General features: G+C 39.1%; 1 protein-coding gene and 1 long non-coding RNA gene across 6 annotated transcripts; one reads left to right on the top strand and one right to left on the bottom strand.

The window, feature by feature from the left end:
* Positions 1-3,947: 3,947 nt before the first annotated feature.
* LOC126749457 (uncharacterized) lies at positions 3,948-20,520 on the bottom strand. Its single transcript, XM_050459149.1, has 11 exons — positions 20,171-20,520; positions 14,959-15,086; positions 14,510-14,902; positions 14,413-14,440; positions 13,847-14,342; positions 7,665-7,860; positions 7,440-7,602; positions 7,204-7,380; positions 7,008-7,137; positions 4,574-4,804; positions 3,948-4,513 (listed from the first exon to the last, which is right to left on the bottom strand). The coding sequence occupies exons 2-11, from the start codon at positions 15,071-15,073 to the stop codon at positions 4,379-4,381; spliced, it is 2,064 nt and encodes a 687-aa protein (XP_050315106.1). The 5' UTR covers positions 15,074-15,086; positions 20,171-20,520; the 3' UTR covers positions 3,948-4,378.
* On the top strand, positions 8,202-13,166 carry LOC126749465 (uncharacterized). 5 transcript variants are annotated; one of them, XR_007665082.1, is made up of 5 exons: positions 8,202-8,466; positions 8,810-9,153; positions 11,390-11,733; positions 11,906-12,593; positions 12,766-13,166. It is a non-coding gene; the product is annotated as an uncharacterized LOC126749465 (long non-coding RNA). The 5 variants fall into 5 exon arrangements; XR_007665080.1 differs by lacking the exons at positions 8,202-8,466; positions 8,810-9,153 and adding an exon at positions 10,632-10,873; XR_007665083.1 differs by lacking the exons at positions 8,202-8,466; positions 8,810-9,153 and adding an exon at positions 11,073-11,217.
* Positions 20,521-22,282: the final 1,762 nt, after the last annotated feature.

The raw sequence follows: 22,282 nt of genomic DNA, 5'->3' as shown, positions 1-22,282 counted from the left end.
TTAAACGAAATTGACTGTAAGTCTTTTATTATTTTAGTCACGGAAGTTGTTTAGGTGTCACTGGCTAGCAAAAAACTAGAGGGGTCATTTTATGTCTCTACAAATTTTCTGAGAAATTATTAGTTTTTGAGATATTTGCAAAAATGGAGTCCGACAGTTGAAAAAAATTTTGCCCTTAAACAAAATTAACTATAAGTCTTTTATTATTTTAGTCACGGAAGTTGTTTAGATGTCACTGGATAGCAAATAACTAGAGGGTCATTTTATGTCTTCACAAATTTTCTGAGAAATTATTAGTTTTTGAGATATTTGCCAAAATGGAGTCCGACAGTTGAAAAAAATATTGCCCTTAAACAATATTGACTATAAGTCTTTTATTATTTTAGTCACGGAAGTTGTTTAGATGTCACTGGATAGCAAATAACTAGAGGGTCATTTTATGTCTCTACAAATTTTCTGAGAAATTATTAGTTTTTAAGATATTTGCAAAAATGGAGTCCGACAGTTGAAAAAAACTTTGCTCTTAAACAAAATTGACTGTAAGTCTTTTATTGTTTTAGTCACGGAAGTCGTTTTAGTGTCACTGGCTAGCAAAAGCCTAAAGGTTCATTTTATGTCTTTACACATTTTCTGAGAAATTGTTAGTTTTTGAGATATTTGCAAAAATGGAGTCCGATAGTTAAAAAAAATTTGCCCTTAAACAAAATTGACTGTAAGTCTTTTATTATTTTAGTCATGAAAGTTGTTTAGGTGTCACTGGATAGAAAAAAACTAGAGGGTCATTTTATGTCTCTACAAATTTTCTGAGAAATTGTTCATTTTTGAGATATTTGCAAAAATGGAGTCCGACAGTTGAAAAAAATATTGCCCTTAAACAAAATTGACTGTAAGTCTTTTATTATTTTAGTCACAGAAGTCGTTTTAGTGTCACTGGCTAGCAAAAGCCTATAGCTTCATTTTATGTCTTTACACATTTTCTGAGAAATTGTTAGTTTTTGAGTTATGTACCAAAATGGCGTCCGAGAGTTGTAAAAAATATTGCCCTTTAACAAAATTCTCTGTAAGTCTTTTATTGTTTTAGTCACGGAAGTCGTTTTAGTGTCACTGGCTAGCAAAGGCCTATAGCTTCATTTTATGTCTTTACACATTTTCTGAGAACTTGTTAGTTTTTGAGATATTTGCAAAAATGGAGTCCGACAGTTGAAAAAAATTTTGCCCTTAAACAAAATTAACTATAAGTCTTTTATTATTTTAGTCACGGAAGTTGTTTAGATGTCACTAGATAGCAAATAACTAGAGGGTCATTTTATGTCTCCACAAATTTTCTGAGAAATTATTAGTTTTTGAGATATTTGCAAAAATGGAGTCCGACAGTTGGAAAAAATATTGCCCTTAAGCAAAATTGACTGTAAGTCTGTTATTATTTTAGTCACGGAAGTCGTTTAGGTGTTACTGGCTAGCAAGAGACTAGAGGTTCCTTTTATGTCTCTACATATTTTCTGAGAAATTAATAGTTTTTGAGATAGAGTCCAAAATGGAGTCCGACAGTTGAAAAAAACATTGCCCTTAAACAAAATTGACTGTAAGTCTTTTATTATTTTTGTCACGGAAGTCGTTTAGGTGTCACTGGCTAGCAAAAAACTAGAGCGTCATTTTATGTCTCTACAAATTTTCTGAGAAATTGTTAGTTTTTGAGATATTTGCAAAAATGGAGTCCGACAGTTGAAAAAAATATTGCTCTTAAACAAAATTGACTGTAAGTCTTTTAATATTTTAGTCACGGAAGTCGTTTAGGTGTCACTGGCTAGCAAAAAACTAGAGGTTCATTTGATGTCTCTACAAATTTTCTGAGAAATTATTAGTTTTTGAGATATTTGCAAAAATGGAGTCCGACAGTTGAAAAAAATATTGTCCTTAAATAAAATTGACTGTAAGTCTGTTATTATTTTAGTCACGGAAGTCGTTTAGGTGTTACTGGCTAGCAAGAGACTAGAGGTTCCTTTTATGTCTCTACATATTTTCTGAGAATTTATTAGTTTTTGAGATATTTGCAAAAATGGAGTCCGACAGTTGAAAAAAGTTTTGCCCTTAAACAAAATTGACTGTAAGTCTTTTATTATTTTAGTCACGGAAGTTGTTTAGGTGTCACTGGCTGGCAAAAAACTAGAGGGTCATTTTATGTCTCTACAAATTTTCTGAGAAATTATTAGTTTTTGAGATATTTGCAAAAATGGAGTCCGACAGTTGAAAAAAATTTTGCCCTTAAACAAAATTGACTGTAACTCTTTTATTAATTTAGTCACGAAAGTGGTTTAAGTGTCACTGGCTGGCAGAAAACTAGAGGGTCATTTCATGTCTCTACAAATTTTTTGAGAAATTGTTAGTTTTTGAGATATTTGCAAAAATGGAGTCCGACAGTTGAAAAAAATTTTGCTCTTAAACAAAATTGACTGTAAGTCTTTTATTATTTTAGTCACGGACGTTGTTTAGGTGTCACTGGATAGCAAATAACTAGAGGGTCATTTTATGTCTCTACAAATTTTCTAAGAAATTGTTCATTTTTGAGATATTTGCAAAAATGGAGTCCGACAGTTGAAAAAAATATTGCCCTTAGACAAAATTGACTGTAAGTCTTTCATTATTTTAGTCACGGAAGTCGTTTAGGTGTCACTGGCTAGCAAAAGCCTAAAGGTTCATTTTATGTCTTTACACATTTTCTGAGAACTTGTTAGTTTTTGAGATATTTGCAAAAATGGAGTCCGACAGTTGAAAAAAGTTTTGCCCTTAAACAAAATTGAGTGTAAGTCTTTTATTATTCTAGTCACGGAAGTCGTTTAGGTGTCACTGGCTAGCAAACAACTAGAGGGTCATTTTATGTCTCTACAAATTTTCTGAGAAATTATTAGTTTTTGAGATATGAACTATGTATTATGAGATATAGCAAAAATGGCGTCCGACAGTTGGAAAAAAAATTGCCCTTAAACAAAATTGACTATAAGTCTTTTATTATTTTAGTCACGGAAGTTGTTTAGGTGTCACTGGATAGCCAAAAACTAGAGGGTCATTTTATGTCTCTACAAATTTTCTGAGAAATTATTATTTTTTGAGATATTTGCAAAAATGGAGTCCGACAGTTAAAAAAAACTTTGCCCTTAAACAAAATTGACTATAAGTCTTTTATTATTTTAGTCACGGAAGTTGTTTAGGTGTCACTGGCTAGCAAGAGACTAGAGGTTCCTTTTATGTCTCTACATATTTTCTGAGAAATTAATAGTTTTTGAGATAGAGTCCAAAATGGAGTCCGACAGTTGAAAAAAATATTGTCCTTAAATAAAATTGACTGTAAGTCTGTTATTATTTTAGTCACGGAAGTCGTTTAGGTGTTACTGGCTAGCAAATAACTAGAGGGTTATTTTATGTCTCTACAAATTTTCTGAGAAATTATTAGTTTTTGAGATATTTGCAAAAATAGAGTCCGACAGTTAAAAAAAATTTTGCCCTTAAACAAAATTGACTGTAAGTCTTTTAATATTTTAGTCACGAAAGTCGTTTTAGTGTCACTGGCTAGCAAAAGCCTAAAGGTTCATTTTATGTCTTTACACATTTTCTGAGAAATTATTCGTTTTTGAGATATGTGCCAAAATGGAGCCTGTCAGTTGAAAAAAATATTGTCTTACGACAAAATTGGTTGTAACTTTTTTATTATGTTAGTTAGGGAAGTGATTTAAATGGCGTTGGATAGGGAAACGTTAGCGGTTCCTTTTATCTCTCTATAATTTTTTTGAGAAATTATTAGTTTTTGAGAAATCTTCCAAAATGTCACCCAACAATTGGAAAAAAAATTGTTTAATTCTACTTCTTCTTCTTCTTCTTCTTCTTTTCTTGACCACAGATGTCGAAATAATCCAGGGTCGTAGCAAATTTTAATTAAAAAAAAAACAACAGTCTTAGCTAGTTAATCTCAGTTTAATTAATTACAAAGTAATAAAAATTTAAAGCTGTTTTACCAAAAAAAAATTAAATATTTATATATATATACACACAAACAATAAAAATGTTATACAATATACATGTCATAGAAAAATATGTAAAAAAAAAACCGGTACAGCTGAGCCCCTGGTACTCAACGTCATTTGTCAATCAAATGACAGATGAGCAACCGATCTTATGACAAGTGACAGCTCAGAAGTGTCGATCAGAGGCGTCGTACTCAACTTATTAATGTCATTAGTGACAGATAAGCAACCACTCATCTGTCATTTAAGTGACAAGTGTCAACCAGGAGCGTATCCGGAAAAAATCATCACCTAAAAAAAAAGAAAATGTTAAAATTGTTAAGGCACATCGAGAATTTCCACGGTGAGGGGGCGGGGTGTAATTAGATGATGGTGCAGGGTAGACCGCAGCACAGGGGCAAACAGACGGGCACCACCGCCATCCCCGATTTCGTTTTGGTCTTGGACCCGCTCTCCGCCTCGTACATGTACTTGCCCGAGCCCTTGGCATATTCACCCTGAAGAAGAAACGTTTAAGAAACCGGTAAAAAGTCATAGTGAACGATAGGAGGACGTACCTGGGCCCTCCAGGCTCCTCCGCCTCCCTCCTCCTCCTTCTTGGCGAACATCTCGTGCCCCGGCGGATAATAGACCGGAGGCCCGGACACGTTTTTCGTCGGCGGCTCTTTTTTCTGCTGTAAATCTTCCGCCTCCGGGTTTTGCCGCCGGCTCAGGGTGTCCGCCACCCTTTTGTGCGCCACCTCCTTCTCGTGGGCGGTAAAACTCGCGTTTAGGGCACTGTTGGCCGGCTAAAACATACATGGAGTCTCGTAAAACTTTTATACATTAAACTGTTCTCGAGTGCTGCCCCCTCACGATTTATTTTGACAGCCCTATAGAACTGTCACCCTAATTTTTAGGTTAAGAATATGTCGGATGAACTGGCAGGTCAAGTGTCAACTGTCAGGGGGCAAGTGACACAACTCTAACCTAACATTTTGACAGTGCTATATAAATTTCACTAGACAGTGCTATTTAAATTACTTGGTTAACTAAAGAGTTACAAGCATTTATGTTAAAGAACAATTTTTTTTCCAACTGTCCGACACCATTTTTGCAGATTTCTCAAAAACTAAAAATTTCTCAAAAAATTTATAGAGACACGAAATGAACCTTTAACCTTTGTCAATCCTGCACCATTTAAATAACTTCCTTAGCTAACATAATAAAAGAGTTACGGCCAATTTTGTTAGAGAACAATTTTTTTTTCAACTGTCCGACACCATTTTGGCAGATTTCTCAAAAACTAATAATTTCTCAAAAAAATTATAGAGACACGAAATGAACCTTTAACCTTTGTCAATCCTGCACTATTTAAATCACTTCCTTACCTAACCTAATAAAACAGTTACAGCCAATTTTGTTAGAGAACAATTTTTTTTTTAACTGTCCGACACCATTTTGGCAAATTTTTTAAAAACTAATAATTTCTCAAAATATTTATAGAGACATGAAATGAACCCTTAACTTTTGTCAATCTAGCACCATTTAAATAACTTCCTTAGCTAACATAATAAAAGAGTTACGGCCAATTTTGTTAGAGAACAATTTTTTTTTCAACTGTCCGACACCATTTTGGCAGATTTCTCAAAAACTAATAATTTCTCAAAAAATTTATAGAGGTAGAAAATGAACCTTTAACCTTTTTCAATCCAGCACCATTTAAATAACTTCCTTAGCTAACATAATAAAAGAGTTACGGCCAATTTTGTTAGAGAACAATTTTTTTTTCAACTGTCCGACACCATTTTGGCAAATTTCTCAAAAACTAATAATTTCTCAAAAAATTTATAGAGACACGAAATGAACCTTTAACCTTTGTCAATGCAGCACCATTTAAATCACTTCCCTAGCTAACTTAATAAAAGAGTTACAGCCAATTTTGTTAGAGAACAATTTTTTTTTCAACTGGCCGACACCATTTTGGCAAATTTCTCAAAAACTAATAATTTCTCAAAAAATTTATAGAGACACGAAATGAACCTTTAACCTTTGTCAATCCTGCACCATTTAAATTACTTCCTTAGCTAACTTAATAAAAGAGTTACAGTCGATTTTGTTAGAGAACAATTTTTTTTCCAACTGTCCGACACCATTTTGGCAGATTTCTCAAAAACTAATAATTTCTCAAAAAATTTATAGAGAGACAAAATAAACCTTTAACCTTTGTCAATCCAGCACCATTTAAATCACTTCCTTAACTAACTTAATAAAAGAGTTACAGCCAATTTTGTTAGAGAACAATTTTTTTTCCAACTGTCCGACACCATTTTGGCAGATTTCTCAAAAACTAATAATTTCTCAAAAAATTTATAGAGAGACAAAATAAACCTTTAACCTTTGTCAATCCAGCACCATTTAAATCACTTCCTTAACTAACTTAATAAAAGAGTTACAGCCAATTTTGTTAGAGAACAATTTTTTTTTCAACTGTCCGACACCATTTTGGCAGATTTCTCAAAAACTAATAATTTCTCAAAAAATTTATAAAGAGACAAAATAAACCTTTAACCTTTGTCAATCCAGCACCATTTAAATCACTTCCTTAACTAACTTAATAAAAGAGTTACAGCCAATTTTGTTAGAGAACAATTTTTTTTTCAACTGTCCGATACCATTTTGGCAGATTTCTCAAAAACTAATAATTTCTCAAAAAATTTATAAAGAGACAAAATAAACCTTTAACCTTTGTCAATCCAGCACCATTTAAATCACTTCCTTAACTAACTTAATAAAAGAGTTACAGCCAACTTTGTAAGAACTCTCACGAGATGTGTACTGTCCGACACCATTTTGGCAGATTTCTCAAAAACTAATAATTTCTCAAAAAATTTATAGAGACACGAAATGAACCTTTAACCTTTGTCAATCCAGCACCATTTAAATCACCTCCCTAACTAACAAAACAAAAAAGTTACAACCAATTATGTGATAGGACAATTTTTTTCTCACCTCTTGCCCAATGGAGGCCATTAAATCGTCGATCCGTTTCGGAGGACCGTCCGGGGCGTCCGTGTTACTGGTGGGGAATTTCCTCGGCAGTAAAGTTTGAGTCTCCTCGGGCTGGTAGTCTCCCTTATACCTAAACCGATAAAGTTTCCCACATAATCCTCCTCAAAACTCAAAACCGAAAATAAGAAGAAATCACCTATTTTGAGTGGTATTGGTGGACTTGTAACTGTATTGGATATTAATGGGTTCCCGGGGGTTCACCTCCTTGTTAGGATAACCACCGCCACCACCACCCCCGTTTTGATAGTTTGTTTCCTTTAGCACGTAAGTTTTCGTTTCCGGACCGGAAGTGGGCGGATTATACACCGGATATCTACAAAGTGTAAAATTTTAATGTCTTTCACCCCTCCCTCCACCATTTCCGGCACTCACCCTCTTTCCGACATCGGAGGCTGGTTCCGGTTAATCACGTTCGTTTCCCTATTGATGACGTACTCTCTAGTTTCCTGGACGGGGGGTGGGGGTGCCGGGGGATAAGTATTCTGGATATTTTTCGTGGTGGTGGACTCGTTGTACACGTACGTCTGGTTGCGACCTAAAACAACTTCCGTGAAATCACCGGAAATGAGAGAAATCGGTTGGTTTCGTATACTTGGCGGGGGATTTCCGGCTGATAGTTCCTTATGGTGGTGATTTCTTCTTTGAGGGTAGTCTGGCCCGCCGGCGGGGCCGGTTTTTGATACGGGGGATAATACACGTCATCCTGAACGATTTCTTTATAAGAAGAAGAGGTTTTTACGTCTTTTGGAGGCTGGTGATAGTGCTCCTTGTAGTAGTTCTCCTTGTTCTCCACCTAAAGTTTCACTTTATATAAGTTCAAATTTGAATTAAATAGTTGTGTTGCTGTAGTAGGTTTTGGCGAATCAGGAATTTGGTAGAGAGGTTCTCTATGTAACCAGTCAGCAGCATGCAAAAGGATTTAAAAAAATTCCAACTCTAACTGGTTGAAAACTTGGGAAAACCTCTTCGTCTAGGGATCCCAGACTCGGCCAATGATGGTAATCAGGGTTTCTCTTAAACTGGTTGACTTGGAGAAGTGAAATTCGGTGGAGAGATTCGTTACTTAACCGACCAGCAGCATGCAAAAGGATTTAAAGAAATTCCAACCCTAACTGGTTCAAAAACTTAGGAAAACCTCTTCGTCTATGGATCCTAGACTCAGCCAATGATGGTAATCAGGGTTTCTCTTAAACTGGTTAACCTGGAGAAGTGAAATTCGGTGGAGAGGTTCTTTATTTAACCAACCAGCAGCATGCAAAAGGATTTAAATAAATTCCAACCCTAACTGGTTCAAAACTTAGGAAAACCTCTTCGTCTAGGGATCCCAGACTCGGCCAATGATGGTAATCAGGGTTTCTCTTAAACTGGTTAACCTGGAGAAGTGAAATTCGGTGGAGAGGTTCGTTATTTAACCAACCAGCAGCATGCAAAAGGATTTAAAGAAATTCCAACCCTAACTGGTTAAAAACTTAGGAAAACCTCTTCGTCTAGGGATCCCAGACTCGGCCAATGATGGTAATCAGGGTTTCTCTTAAACTGGTTGACTTGGAGAAGTGAAATTCGGTGGAGAGATTCGTTACTTAACCGACCAGCAGCATGCAAAAGGATTTAAAGAAATTCCAACCCTAACTGGTTCAAAACTTAGGAAAACCTCTTCGTCTATGGATCCTAGACTCAGCCAATGATGGTAATCAGGGTTTCTCTTAAACTGGTTAACCTGGAGAAGTGAAATTCGTGGAGAGGTTCTTTATTTAACCAACCAGCAGCATGCAAAAGGATTTAAATAAATTCCAACCCTAACTGGTTCAAAACTTAGGAAAACCTCTTCGTCTAGGGATCCCAGACTCGGCCAATGATGGTAATCAGGGTTTCTCTTAAACTGGTTGAGTTGGAGAAGTGAAATTCGGTGGAGAGATTCGTTATTTAACCAACCAGCAGCATGCAAAAGCATTTGAAGAAATTCCACCTCTAACTGGTTGAAAACTTAGGAAAACCTCTTCGTCTAGGGATCCCAGACTCGGCCAATGATGGTAATCGGGGTTTCTCTTAAACTGGTTGACTTGGAGAAGTGAAATTCGGTGGAGAGGTTCGTTATTTAACCAACCAGCAGCATGCAAAAGGATTTAAAGAAATTCCAACCCTAACTGGTTGAAAACTTAGGAAAACCTCTTCGTCTAGGAATCCCAGAGTCAGCGAATGATGGTAATCGGGGTTTCTCTTAAACTGGTTGACTTGGAGAAGTGAAATTCGGTGGAGAGGTTCGTTACTTAACCAACCAGCAGCATGCAAAAGAATTTGAAGAAATTCCAACTCTAACTGGTTGAAAACTTAGGAAAACCTCTTCGTCTAGGGATCCCAGACTCGGCAAATGATGGTAATCGGGGTTTCTCTTAAACTGGTTGACTTGGAGAAGTGAAATTCGGTGGAGAGGTTCGTTATTTAACCAACCAGCAGCATGCAAAAGGATTTAAAGAAATTCCAACCCTAACTGGTTGAAAACTTAGGAAAACCTCTTCGTCTAGGAATCCCAGAGTCAGCGAATGATGGTAATCGGGGTTTCTCTTAAACTGGTTGACTTGGAGAAGTGAAATTCGGTGGAGAGATTCGTTACTTAACCGACCAGCAGCATGCAAAAGGATTTAAAGAAATTCCAACCCTAACTGGTTCAAAACTTAGGAAAACCTCTTCGTCTAGGGATCCCAGACTCGGCCAATGATGGTAATCAGGGTTTCTCTTAAACTGGTTGAGTTGGAGAAGTGAAATTCGGTGGAGAGATTCGTTATTTAACCAACCAGCAGCATGCAAAAGCATTTGAAGAAATTCCACCTCTAACTGGTTGAAAACTTAGGAAAACCTCTTCGTCTAGGGATCCCAGACTCGGCCAATGATGGTAATCGGGGTTTCTCTTAAACTGGTTGACTTGGAGAAGTGAAATTCGGTGGAGAGATTCGTTACTTAACCGACCAGCAGCATGCAAAAGGATTTAAAGAAATTCCAACCCTAACTGGTTCAAAACTTAGGAAAACCTCTTCGTCTAGGGATCCCAGACTCGGCCAATGATGGTAATCAGGGTTTCTCTTAAACTGGTTGAGTTGGAGAAGTGAAATTCGGTGGAGAGATTCGTTATTTAACCAACCAGCAGCATGCAAAAGCATTTGAAGAAATTCCACCTCTAACTGGTTGAAAACTTAGGAAAACCTCTTCGTCTAGGGATCCCAGACTCGGCCAATGATGGTAATCGGGGTTTCTCTTAAACTGGTTGACTTGGAGAAGTGAAATTCGGTGGAGAGATTCGTTACTTAACCGACCAGCAGCATGCAAAAGGATTTAAAGAAATTCCAACCCTAACTGGTTCAAAACTTAGGAAAACCTCTTCGTCTATGGATCCTAGACTCAGCCAATGATGGTAATCAGGGTTTCTCTTAAACTGGTTAACCTGGAGAAGTGAAATTCGGTGGAGAGGTTCTTTATTTAACCAACCAGCAGCATGCAAAAGGATTTAAATAAATTCCAACCCTAACTGGTTCAAAACTTAGGAAAACCTCTTCGTCTAGGGATCCCAGACTCGGCCAATGATGGTAATCAGGGTTTCTCTTAAACTGGTTGAGTTGGAGAAGTGAAATTCGGTGGAGAGATTCGTTATTTAACCAACCAGCAGCATGCAAAAGCATTTGAAGAAATTCCACCTCTAACTGGTTGAAAACTTAGGAAAACCTCTTCGTCTAGGGATCCCAGACTCGGCCAATGATGGTAATCGGGGTTTCTCTTAAACTGGTTGACTTGGAGAAGTGAAATTCGGTGGAGAGGTTCGTTATTTAACCAACCAGCAGCATGCAAAAGGATTTAAAGAAATTCCAACCCTAACTGGTTGAAAACTTAGGAAAACCTCTTCGTCTAGGAATCCCAGAGTCAGCGAATGATGGTAATCGGGGTTTCTCTTAAACTGGTTGACTTGGAGAAGTGAAATTCGGTGGAGAGGTTCGTTACTTAACCAACCAGCAGCATGCAAAAGAATTTGAAGAAATTCCAACTCTAACTGGTTGAAAACTTAGGAAAACCTCTTCGTCTAGGGATCCCAGACTCGGCAAATGATGGTAATCGGGGTTTCTCTTAAACTGGTTGACTTGGAGAAGTGAAATTCGGTGGAGAGGTTCGTTATTTAACCAACCAGCAGCATGCAAAAGGATTTAAAGAAATTCCAACCCTAACTGGTTGAAAACTTAGGAAAACCTCTTCGTCTAGGAATCCCAGAGTCAGCGAATGATGGTAATCGGGGTTTCTCTTAAACTGGTTGACTTGGAGAAGTGAAATTCGGTGGAGAGATTCGTTACTTAACCGACCAGCAGCATGCAAAAGGATTTAAAGAAATTCCAACCCTAACTGGTTCAAAACTTAGGAAAACCTCTTCGTCTAGGGATCCCAGACTCGGCCAATGATGGTAATCAGGGTTTCTCTTAAACTGGTTGAGTTGGAGAAGTGAAATTCGGTGGAGAGATTCGTTATTTAACCAACCAGCAGCATGCAAAAGCATTTGAAGAAATTCCACCTCTAACTGGTTGAAAACTTAGGAAAACCTCTTCGTCTAGGGATCCCAGACTCGGCCAATGATGGTAATCGGGGTTTCTCTTAAACTGGTTGACTTGGAGAAGTGAAATTCGGTGGAGAGGTTCGTTATTTAACCAACCAGCAGCATGCAAAAGGATTTAAAGAAATTCCAACCCTAACTGGTTGAAAACTTAGGAAAACCTCTTCGTCTAGGAATCCCAGAGTCAGCGAATGATGGTAATCGGGGTTTCTCTTAAACTGGTTGACTTGGAGAAGTGAAATTCGGTGGAGAGATTCGTTACTTAACCGACCAGCAGCATGCAAAAGGATTTAAAGAAATTCCAACCCTAACTGGTTCAAAACTTAGGAAAACCTCTTCGTCTAGGGATCCCAGACTCGGCCAATGATGGTAATCAGGGTTTCTCTTAAACTGGTTGACTTGGAGAAGTGAAATTCGGTGGAGAGATTCGTTACTTAACCGACCAGCAGCATGCAAAAGGATTTAAAGAAATTCCAACCCTAACTGGTTCAAAACTTAGGAAAACCTCTTCGTCTATGGATCCTAGACTCAGCCAATGATGGTAATCAGGGTTTCTCTTAAACTGGTTAACCTGGAGAAGTGAAATTCGGTGGAGAGGTTCTTTATTTAACCAACCAGCAGCATGCAAAAGGATTTAAATAAATTCCAACCCTAACTGGTTGAAAACTTAGGAAAACCTCTTCGTCTAGGGATCCCAGACTCGGCCAATGATGGTAATCGGGGTTTCTCTTAAACTGGTTGACTTGGAGAAGTGAAATTCGGTGGAGAGGTTCGTTATTTAACCAACCAGCAGCATGCAAAAGGATTTAAAGAAATTCCAACCCTAACTGGTTGAAAACTTAGGAAAACCTCTTCGTCTAGGAATCCCAGAGTCAGCGAATGATGGTAATCGGGGTTTCTCTTAAACTGGTTGACTTGGAGAAGTGAAATTCGGTGGAGAGGTTCGTTACTTAACCAACCAGCAGCATGCAAAAGAATTTGAAGAAATTCCAACTCTAACTGGTTGAAAACTTAGGAAAACCTCTTCGTCTAGGGATCCCAGACTCGGCAAATGATGGTAATCGGGGTTTCTCTTAAACTGGTTGACTTGGAGAAGTGAAATTCGGTGGAGAGATTCGTTACTTAACCGACCAGCAGCATGCAAAAGGATTTAAAGAAATTCCAACCCTAACTGGTTCAAAACTTAGGAAAACCTCTTCGTCTAGGGATCCCAGACTCGGCCAATGATGGTAATCAGGGTTTCTCTTAAACTGGTTGAGTTGGAGAAGTGAAATTCGGTGGAGAGATTCGTTATTTAACCAACCAGCAGCATGCAAAAGCATTTGAAGAAATTCCACCTCTAACTGGTTGAAAACTTAGGAAAACCTCTTCGTCTAGGGATCCCAGACTCGGCCAATGATGGTAATCGGGGTTTCTCTTAAACTGGTTGACTTGGAGAAGTGAAATTCGGTGGAGAGGTTCGTTATTTAACCAACCAGCAGCATGCAAAAGGATTTAAAGAAATTCCAACCCTAACTGGTTGAAAACTTAGGAAAACCTCTTCGTCTAGGAATCCCAGAGTCAACGAATGATGGTAATCGGGGTTTCTCTTAAACTGGTTGACTTGGAGAAGTGAAATTCGGTGGAGAGGTTCGTTATTTAACCAACCAGCAGCATGCAAAAGAATTTGAAGAAATTCCAACTCTAACTGGTTGAAAACTTAGGAAAACCTCTTCGTCTAGGAATCCCAGAGTCAGCGAATGATGGTAATCGGGGTTTCTCTTAAACTGGTTGACTTGGAGAAGTGAAATTCGGTGGAGAGGTTCGTTATTTAACCAACCAGCAGCATGCAAAAGCATTTGAAGAAATTCCAACTCTAACTGGTTGAAAACTTAGGAAAACCTCTTCGTCTAGGGATCCCAGAGTCAGCGAATGATGGCAATCAGTGTTTCTCTTAAACTGATTGACTTGGAGCAGTGAAATTTAGAGGAAAGGTTCATTATTCAACCACTCAGCAGCATGCAAAAGGATTCTTTTTAATTCCGACCCTAACTGGGATAAAACTTAGAAAAACTAGTTCGTCTAAGGTTCCTAGACTCAGCCAATGACGCTAATCAGCGTTTTTCTTACAGTGGTTGCCCTAAAAACCTGAAATTTAAAGAAGAGGTCCCCTACGCAACTGATATACCTAAAATTTCTTCTATACAACCTATACGCCCCCATCACCCACCCCACAACTCACCTTATTATACACGAAACTTTTACTGGGAGTGGTGATACTATCGTTCGGATACCTCTCCACCTGATCCAAATACCGTTCGTTCACCGTGGTGTCCTCGCGCACCTGCGTGGGATAATTTCCCGAGCCGGGAATCTCGTACGTGTACGTCTTAATGGTCGTGGTCACCTTGGTGTTCCCCGCCGGATGTAAGTTGGGATCCAAGTGGGCCAGCACTTCCGGATCGATGTCGGGCACCGGAGTCTCCACCACCCTGAGCGGATACTCGTGCACGTTGCTCACCTTCGTTTGTTTTGTGAGGGTGGAGGTCCTGGAGGAGGGCGAGGGGGAGCGTATCGGTCGTAAATCTCCGTAGGTGCCCTCCCCGGTATCTCGGCGGTACTCCCGCTTTTCCGCCGTGCGTTCTATGGTACGACTCTTGGACGGGGGCGGGGTGTCTCCGTAGTGGAGTTCCCTGTTGACCGATTTACTTCTGCAATAAGACGTACCCCTCTGTGTCTTTATAATAATAATAATAATAGTAATTGCCGCGATTTACTTACTGAAATCCTGACTCGGTGCCAAAAGACTCTGAAACAAACATATAGGATTTTTCTCAGATAAACCCACTCTCTCTCTCTCTCTTATTTTTTAAGATACCTTTTTCTGTGTAAGAGGACTTTTTCACTTGCTGAAGGTCGTCCAGCAACGAATCCAACTGATTAATACTGTTCTGCATGCGTGCCCGCTCCGGTTCGACATCTCTTTCCACCACATTCTTCCCGTACACGTACTTCTCCTTCTTGTAAGTGTGCACCTTCTCCCGTCCATCTGGGGAGGTGTAACTATAGGCATCATCCGACGAAAACTCCGTCATCGGATTGGACGGTTTCAGGTGGGAGACTCTACCCAAAGAGTTAGTGCGACCTCCGTGACCCTCCGTACAACTGCCGGACACGTACTTGGAGGTCTCCTTGTAGCTGGAGGTGGCCGTTTGGCCCAGGGAGCTCCCCGGACGCGACACGGAGTTTTGGAGGTCCTCCAATAAGTTATCTATATGCAGTAGAGGTTTCGGGGTTTGGCATGTCTAGAGGCGTAAACGGACTCACCTAAGTTGGAGTCGAAGTGGGCGAGGTTGTGGTTGGAGGTCCGCGTGCCCCTTACGGGGGATCGGCCCCGCATCATTCGCGTTTCGTGGTACTCTTTTCGTTCGACGGTCGACATGTCGTTGGGGGGTCTGTGAAAGAGAGAGATAGTCAGAGTTTTTTTCGGATTGGTTGACCTGGAGGCGTGAAATTTGGAGGAGAGGTTCTTTGTGTGACTAGCCAGCAGAATGCAAAAGGATTTTTAAAAATTCCAGTCCTAACTGCAAGAAAAACTAGAAAAACCTCTTCGTCTAGTGACCTTGAAGTCAGTGAGCAGCAATTATCAGTGCTGCTCTTAGGCCAATTGTCCTGGAGACGTGAAATTTGGCAAAGAGCTTCTGTTTACAACTTCCCAGGGGTGTGCAGGCTCATTTATCAAAATTCGCGATTTAATTAGAGTAAATCAAGGAAAAACCTATTCGTCTACGGATCTGAGACTGAGCCAAAGATGATAGTCCAGGTTCTACATAGTCTGGTCGACCTAGAAACATGAAATTTGAAGCAGAGGTTCCTTATGTAACCAGTCAGCAGCGTGCAAAAGGATTTCCTAAAATTCCCATCCTAACTGCATGAAAAACTAGGAAAACCTCTTCGTCTAGTGACCTTGAAGTCAGCCAGCGGCAATTATCAGTGCCCCTCTTAGGCCAATTGTCCGGGAGACGTGAAATTTGGCAAAGAGCTTCTGTTTACAACTCCCCAGAGGTGTGCAAACTTATTTTCCAAAATTCGCTTTTTAATTAGAGTAAATCATGGGAAAACCTCTTCGTCTACGGATGTGAGACTGAGCCAGAGACGATAGTCCAGGTTCTACATAGTCTGGTCGACCTAGAAACATGAAATTTGAAAGAGAGATTCTTTATGCAACCACTCAGCAGCATACAAAAGTATTTCAAAAAATTTCCACCCTAAGTGGGATAAAATATGGAAAAACCTCTTCGTTCAGTGACCTTGAAGTCAGCCAGCAGCAATTATCAGTCCTCCTCGTCAGTTAATTGTGCTGGAGCCGTGAAATTTGGAAAAGGGTTGCTCTTTATAACCCTCCAGAGGTGTGCCAGCCCATTTTCCAAAATTTTCTTTTTAATTAGAGTAAATCAAGGAAAAACCTCTTCGTCTAGGGATCTTCGACTCGACCAACAGTGATATTCAGTGTTTCTCTTAGACCATCCAACTTAAAGGCATGAAATTTCACGGAGAGATGCCTCATTTAACACTCAAGCAGTGTGCGAAATATTTTTTTTAAGTTCGAACTCTAACTGAAGGAAAATCTAGGAAAACCTCTTCGTCTAGGGATCTGAGACTGAGCCAGAGGTCATAGACAAGATTTTACGAAAAATGTTCGATCTAGAAACATGAAATTTGTAACAGAGGTTCTGTATGCAACCACTCAGCAGCATACAAAAGTATTTCAAAAAATTTCCACCCTAAGTGGGATAAAATATGGAAAAACCTCTTCGTTCAGTGACCTTGAAGTCAGCCAGCAGCAATTATCCGTGCTCCTCTTGGACCAATTGTCCTGAAGTCGTGAAATTTGGCGAGGAGTTTCTGTTTACAACTCCCCAGAGGTGTGCAAACTCATTTTCCAAAATTCGCTTTTTAATTAGAGTAAATCAAGGGAAAACCTCTTCGTTTGGACTCGACCAATAGTAAGATTTAACGTTTCTATTAGACCAGCCAACCTAAAGGCATGAAATTTCAAGGAGAGGTGCCTCATTCAATTCTTCAGCACTGCACAAAAGAATTTTCTATTTCCTGGACTTCGAGAAACGTAAAACTCCTTCACATCATCCGTCTCTGCCATACAGTAACCCGTTTTCCACAAATAGATTTTCCAAAGATCAAGGCGCCGTATTGGTGCCAGACTTACTCATAACTTTATAAACAGATTGGCACAAGAAAATACGTGCGGTAACGCTTAATGAGACGTTCGGTGTTTTTGATTTTTTTTTTCGTGTGAAGGTGTTTTAACAAATTGTCAAGAGCGTGGGTAGCAGCTCGTAACACTTCGGATAAAAGTATTTTTTATTAGCGCGTGGTTACGTCATCGATTTTCATTGATCTCCCACTTGACCAACGACCAAACATGGACGCGAGAATGTTTTCTTCGAAACGGACTTATGCATTTACCCGGTCCCAGTCTATCGTTCGGTTCTGGAAATTCACCCGAAAGTGTGGGCCAATGTCGTCTCCAATTTGAAATAAAGCCATATATGGATCGATCAAGGGTTCGCCTTGGCCCGGCTCGCGTTAGCAGAACAAACGAAAGAAAACGGCCTCTTAAGATGCGGTCACCATTAAAATTAGTCAGTCGCGGTTTATTGCGAAACCCGCATGCTTAAAAATAGATAGACTCGATATATTATAATAAAGATGCGGTGCAGGGCCGGCTCGAAGGACCATACATGCGCGGGTTTTTGTTTGTTTTTTCTATGAAGGGAGAGGCACCTGCAAACCATACGGCCGACCGTTTATTATGCAATAGGAGCGCAAAAAAAAAACACTGTTCGTCCCACTCTAACACAAGCGGTGGTAGTAGTAGGCAACATATGGTTAAAAAAAACCCACCGGTTTACCAAAGGTATGACCATTTTGGGACCCGGCCATATTTGGCGAGTCGTTATACATACCAATGCGTTTGAAAAATATACGCTCAGGTCTTTTAATCTTTTAAGGACACGTCTGTTAAAGTTTCTCTCATTAGCACTGTATGGGCGAAGAGGTTTTGCCAGATTTTATCCTAGTTGGGATAGGAATTTTGGAAAATTGCTTTATACAGCCCTGGAGGGTTGTAAAGAGAAACTTCCTTTCGAATTTCACGGCTCCAGGACAATTTGCCTAAGAGGAGCACTGATAATTACTGCTGACTAAGTTCAAGGTCACTGAACGAAGAGGTTTCTCCATATTTTATCCTAGTTAGGGTGGGAACTTTGATAAATATTTTTGGAATCTGCTGACTGGTTACATGAAGAAACTCTCCTTCAAATTTCACGTTTCTAGGTCGACCAGACTCTGTAAAACCTGAACCATCATGTCTGGCTCAGTCTCAGATCCGTAGACGAAGAGGTTTTCCTAGATTTTCTCTCAGTTAGAGTTCGAACTTAAAAAAAATATTTTGCACACTGCTTGAGTGTTAAATAAGGCACCTCTCCGTGAAATTTCATGCCTTTAAGTCGGCTGGTCTAAGAGAAACACTGAATATCACTGTTGGTCGAGTCGAAGATCCCTGGACGAAGAGGTTTTCCCTTGATTTACTCTAATTAAAAAGAAAATTTTGGAAAATAGGCTGGCACACCTCTGGGGGGTTATAAGGAGAAACTATTTTCCAAATTTCACGGCTCCAGGACAATTGGCCTAAGAGGAGCACTGATAATTGCTGCTGGCTGACTTCAAGGTCACTGGACGAAGAGGTTTTTCCATATTTTATCCTACTTAGAGTGGGAATTTTTTTAAATACTTTTGCATGGTGCTGAGTGGTTGCATAAAGAACTTCTGTTACAAATTTCATGTTTCTAGATCCAACAGTTTTCGTAAAATCTTGTCTGTGACCTCTGGCTCAGTCTCAGATCCCTTGACGAGAAGGTTTTCCTAGATTTTCCTTCAGTTAGAGTTCGAACTTAAAAAAAATATTTTGCACACTGCTTGAGTGTTAAATGAGGCACCTCTCCGTGAAATTTCATGCCTTTAAGTCGGCTGGTCTAAGAGAAACACTGAATATCACTGTTGGTCGAGTCAAAGATCCCTGGACGAAGAGGTTTTTCCTTGATTTACTCTAATTAAAAAGAAAATTTTGGAAAATGGGCTGGCACACCTCTGGAGGGTTATAAACAGAACCCCATTTCCAAATTTCACGTCTCCAGCACAATTTGCCTAAAAGGGGCACTGATAATTGCTGCTGGTTGAGTTCAAGGTCACTGGACGAAGAGGTTTTTCCATATTTTATCCCACTTAGAGTGAAAATTTTTTGAAATACTTTTGTATGCTGCTGAGTGGTTGCATAGAAAACCTCTGTTACAAATTTCATGTTTCTAGATCCAACAGTTTTCGTAAAATCTTGTCTATGACCTCTGGCTCAGTCTCAGATCCCTTGACGAGAAGGTTTTCCTAGATTTTCTCTCAGTTAGAGTTCGAACTTAAAAAAAATATTTTGCACACTGCTTGAGTGTTAAATGAGGCACCTCTCCGTGAAATTTCATGCCTTTAAGTCGGCTGGTCTAAGAGAAACACTGAATATCATTGTTGGTCGAGTCGAAGATCCCTAGACGAAGAGGTTTTTCCTTGATTTACTCTAATTAAAAAGAAAATTTTGGAAAATGGGCTGGCACACCTCTGGAGGGTTATAAAGAGAAACCCTTTTCCAAATTTCACGTCTCCAGGACAATTTGCCTAAGAGGGGCACCGATAATTACTGCTGGCTGACTTCAAGGTCACTGAACGAAGAGGTTTTTCCATCTTCTATCCCACTTAGAGTGGTAATTTTTTGAAATACTTTTGCATGCTGCTGAGCGGTTGCATAGAGAACCTCTTCGCCAAATTTGATGTATTTAGCTTAGCTGGTCTAAGAGAAACACCCGATTTCACTGCTGACCGAGTCCAAGAACCCTGGTCGCAGAGGTTTTCCCTTGTTTTGCTGCAGTAAGACCAGGATTTTCTCGAAATTAGTGGATTTTCCAGCATTCCACGCTGTCAAAGTTGCAAATTTCGGAAAACTTGGCCGATTGCCCACACATAAAGTAAATATTTATTTTCCCGAATCGATTCTATTTTTGATACCCGCGATTCAAGGTCCCTCCTCCTCCTTCTCCCTTGCTCCCGTTGCACAATTGATGTCAATTGAATAAAGAGACAAAAAAAAGAAGAATCCTTGGCCATTTTACGCCGTAAAAAATTCGTTTGTTTTATTAAACAACAACCGGAATTATGTAAGTTTCAAGGTAAAACCCATAAAAATTCCATTTTGCCCATATAAATTCAAATCGATGGAATCAAACGACGAGTAGTCGGGAGGCCAACCCTTTATCGATGACCCCCGATCGGCAAAAGATCAAACCCATTAATTAAGTAAATAAACAAAAGATAAACCTCCCTCCGAGAGAGGTGTCGTCGGCAAACAGGTGCGCCCAAGCGACTTTTTGGCGCCCAACGTGTGGGAGGGTGGCGCGACTAGACGTGATATACTTACGGCAGCAGGAGGAAATTTTCGAAAACTTATTCCGCAATTAAGTCACATACACACGCGCACATAACTGACACACTAAACGGGATGGAGAAAAAAAAAACAATAACGAGAGAGGTTCGCGCTCGCGAGTTATTCTCGGCAAAGCATCGGATTCTAATAAAACGTCGGGTCGCGGGACGGACAAAACGCGAGAACCAGCGAAGAGAGAAACAAAAAAATAGAAAACGAAAAACGTGTGGGCGCAGGTCCGAGTCGGGAGCCGATTTTCGACGGTGATTGGTCAAGCGAAGGCGATGGAGTCGAAATACGCGAGAATGGAGAGGTGTCGTTTGACTAGTCGCAGGCGTTCGATAGCGACTGGTTCTGAGAATATGCTCCCGGCCTGAAAATTGATTTGTTGCATACGTAAACTCGAGTGTGGGTGGGTGGCTGACCGTATGTGTGTAGGAATACCCGAAACAGGTATTCTCTCGTTGGTCCACCTGCATTCTTTGCTAAATTGATGTTCTTGAGGGATTTTTTGGAAGATTTCTCAGGAACTAATGATTTCTCAAGAAATTCATTAAGACATGAAATGAACCCTCAACCTTTCGCTATATACAGCCATTTAAATCACCTTGCTAAGTAAAGTAATAAACGAACTACAGCCAATTGTGTTAAAGACCAATTTTTTTTCCAACTGTTGAGTGACATTTTGGAGGATTTCTCAGAAACTAATGATTTCTCAAGAAATTCATTAAGACATGAAATGAACCCTCAACCTTTCGCTATATACAGCCATTTAAATCACCTTGCTAAGTAAAGTAATAAACGAACTACAGCCAACTGTGTTAAAGACCAATTTTTTTTTCCAACTGTTGAGTGACATTTTGGAGGATTTCTCAGAAACTAATGATTTTTCAAGAAATTCATTAAGACATGAAATGAACCCTCAACCTTTTGCTATATACAGCCATTTAAATCACCTTGCTAAGTAAAGTAATAAACGAACTACAGCCAATTGTGTTAAAGACCAATTTTTTTTCCAACTGTTGAGTGACATTTTGGAGGATTTCTCAGAAACTAATGATTTCTCAAGAAATTCATTAAGACATGAAATGAACTCTCAACCTTTTGCTATAAACAGCCATTTAAATCACCTTCCTAAGTAAAGTAGGAAAAGAATTACAGCCAACTGTGTTAAAGACCAATTTTTTTTCCAACTGTTGAGTGACATTTTTGAGGATTTCTCAGAAACTATTGATTTCTCAAGAAATTCATTAAGACATGAAATGAACCCTCAATCTTTTGCTATATACAGCCATTTAAATCACCTTCCTAAGTAAAGCAGTAAACGAATTACAGCCAACTGTGTTAAAGATCAATTTTTTTTCCAACTGTTGAGTGACATTTTGGAGGATTTCTCAGAAACTATCGATTTCTCAAGAAATTCATTAAGACATGAAATGAACCCTCAACCTTTTGCTATATACAGCCATTTAAATCACCTTCCTAAGTAAAGTAGTAAAAGAATTACAGCCAATTGTGTTAAGGACCAATTTTTTTTCCAACTGTTGAGTGACATTTTGGAGGATTTCTCAGAAACTAATGATTTCTCAAGAAATTCATTAAGACATGAAATGAACCCTCAACCTTTTGCTATATACAGCCATTTAAATCACATTCCTAAGTAAAGCAGTAAACGAATTACAGCCAATTGTGTTAAAGACCAATTTTTTTTCCAACTGTTGAGTGACATTTTGGAGGATTTCTCAGAAACTAATGATTTCTCAAGAAATTCATTAAGACATGAAATGAACCCTCAACCTTTTGCTATATACAGCCATTTAAATCACCTTCCTAAGTAAAGTAGGAAAAGAATTACAGCCAACTGTGTTAAAGACCAATTTTTTTTCCAACTGTTGAGTGACATTTTGGAGGATTTCTCAGAAACTAATGATTTCTCAAGAAATTCATTAAGACATGAAATGAACCCTCAACCTTTTGCTATATACAGCCATTTAAATCACCTTCCTAAGTAAAGTAGGAAAAGAATTACAGCCAACTGTGTTAAAGACCAATTTTTTTTCCAACTGTTGAGTGACATTTTTGAGGATTTCTCAGAAACTATCGATT

Source organism: Anthonomus grandis, assembly GCF_022605725.1.
Source record: "Anthonomus grandis grandis chromosome 1 unlocalized genomic scaffold, icAntGran1.3 Chromosome57, whole genome shotgun sequence".
In the NCBI taxonomy this organism is placed as follows: domain Eukaryota; kingdom Metazoa; phylum Arthropoda; class Insecta; order Coleoptera; family Curculionidae; genus Anthonomus; species Anthonomus grandis.
This window is presented reverse-complemented; position numbering and strand designations above follow the sequence as displayed.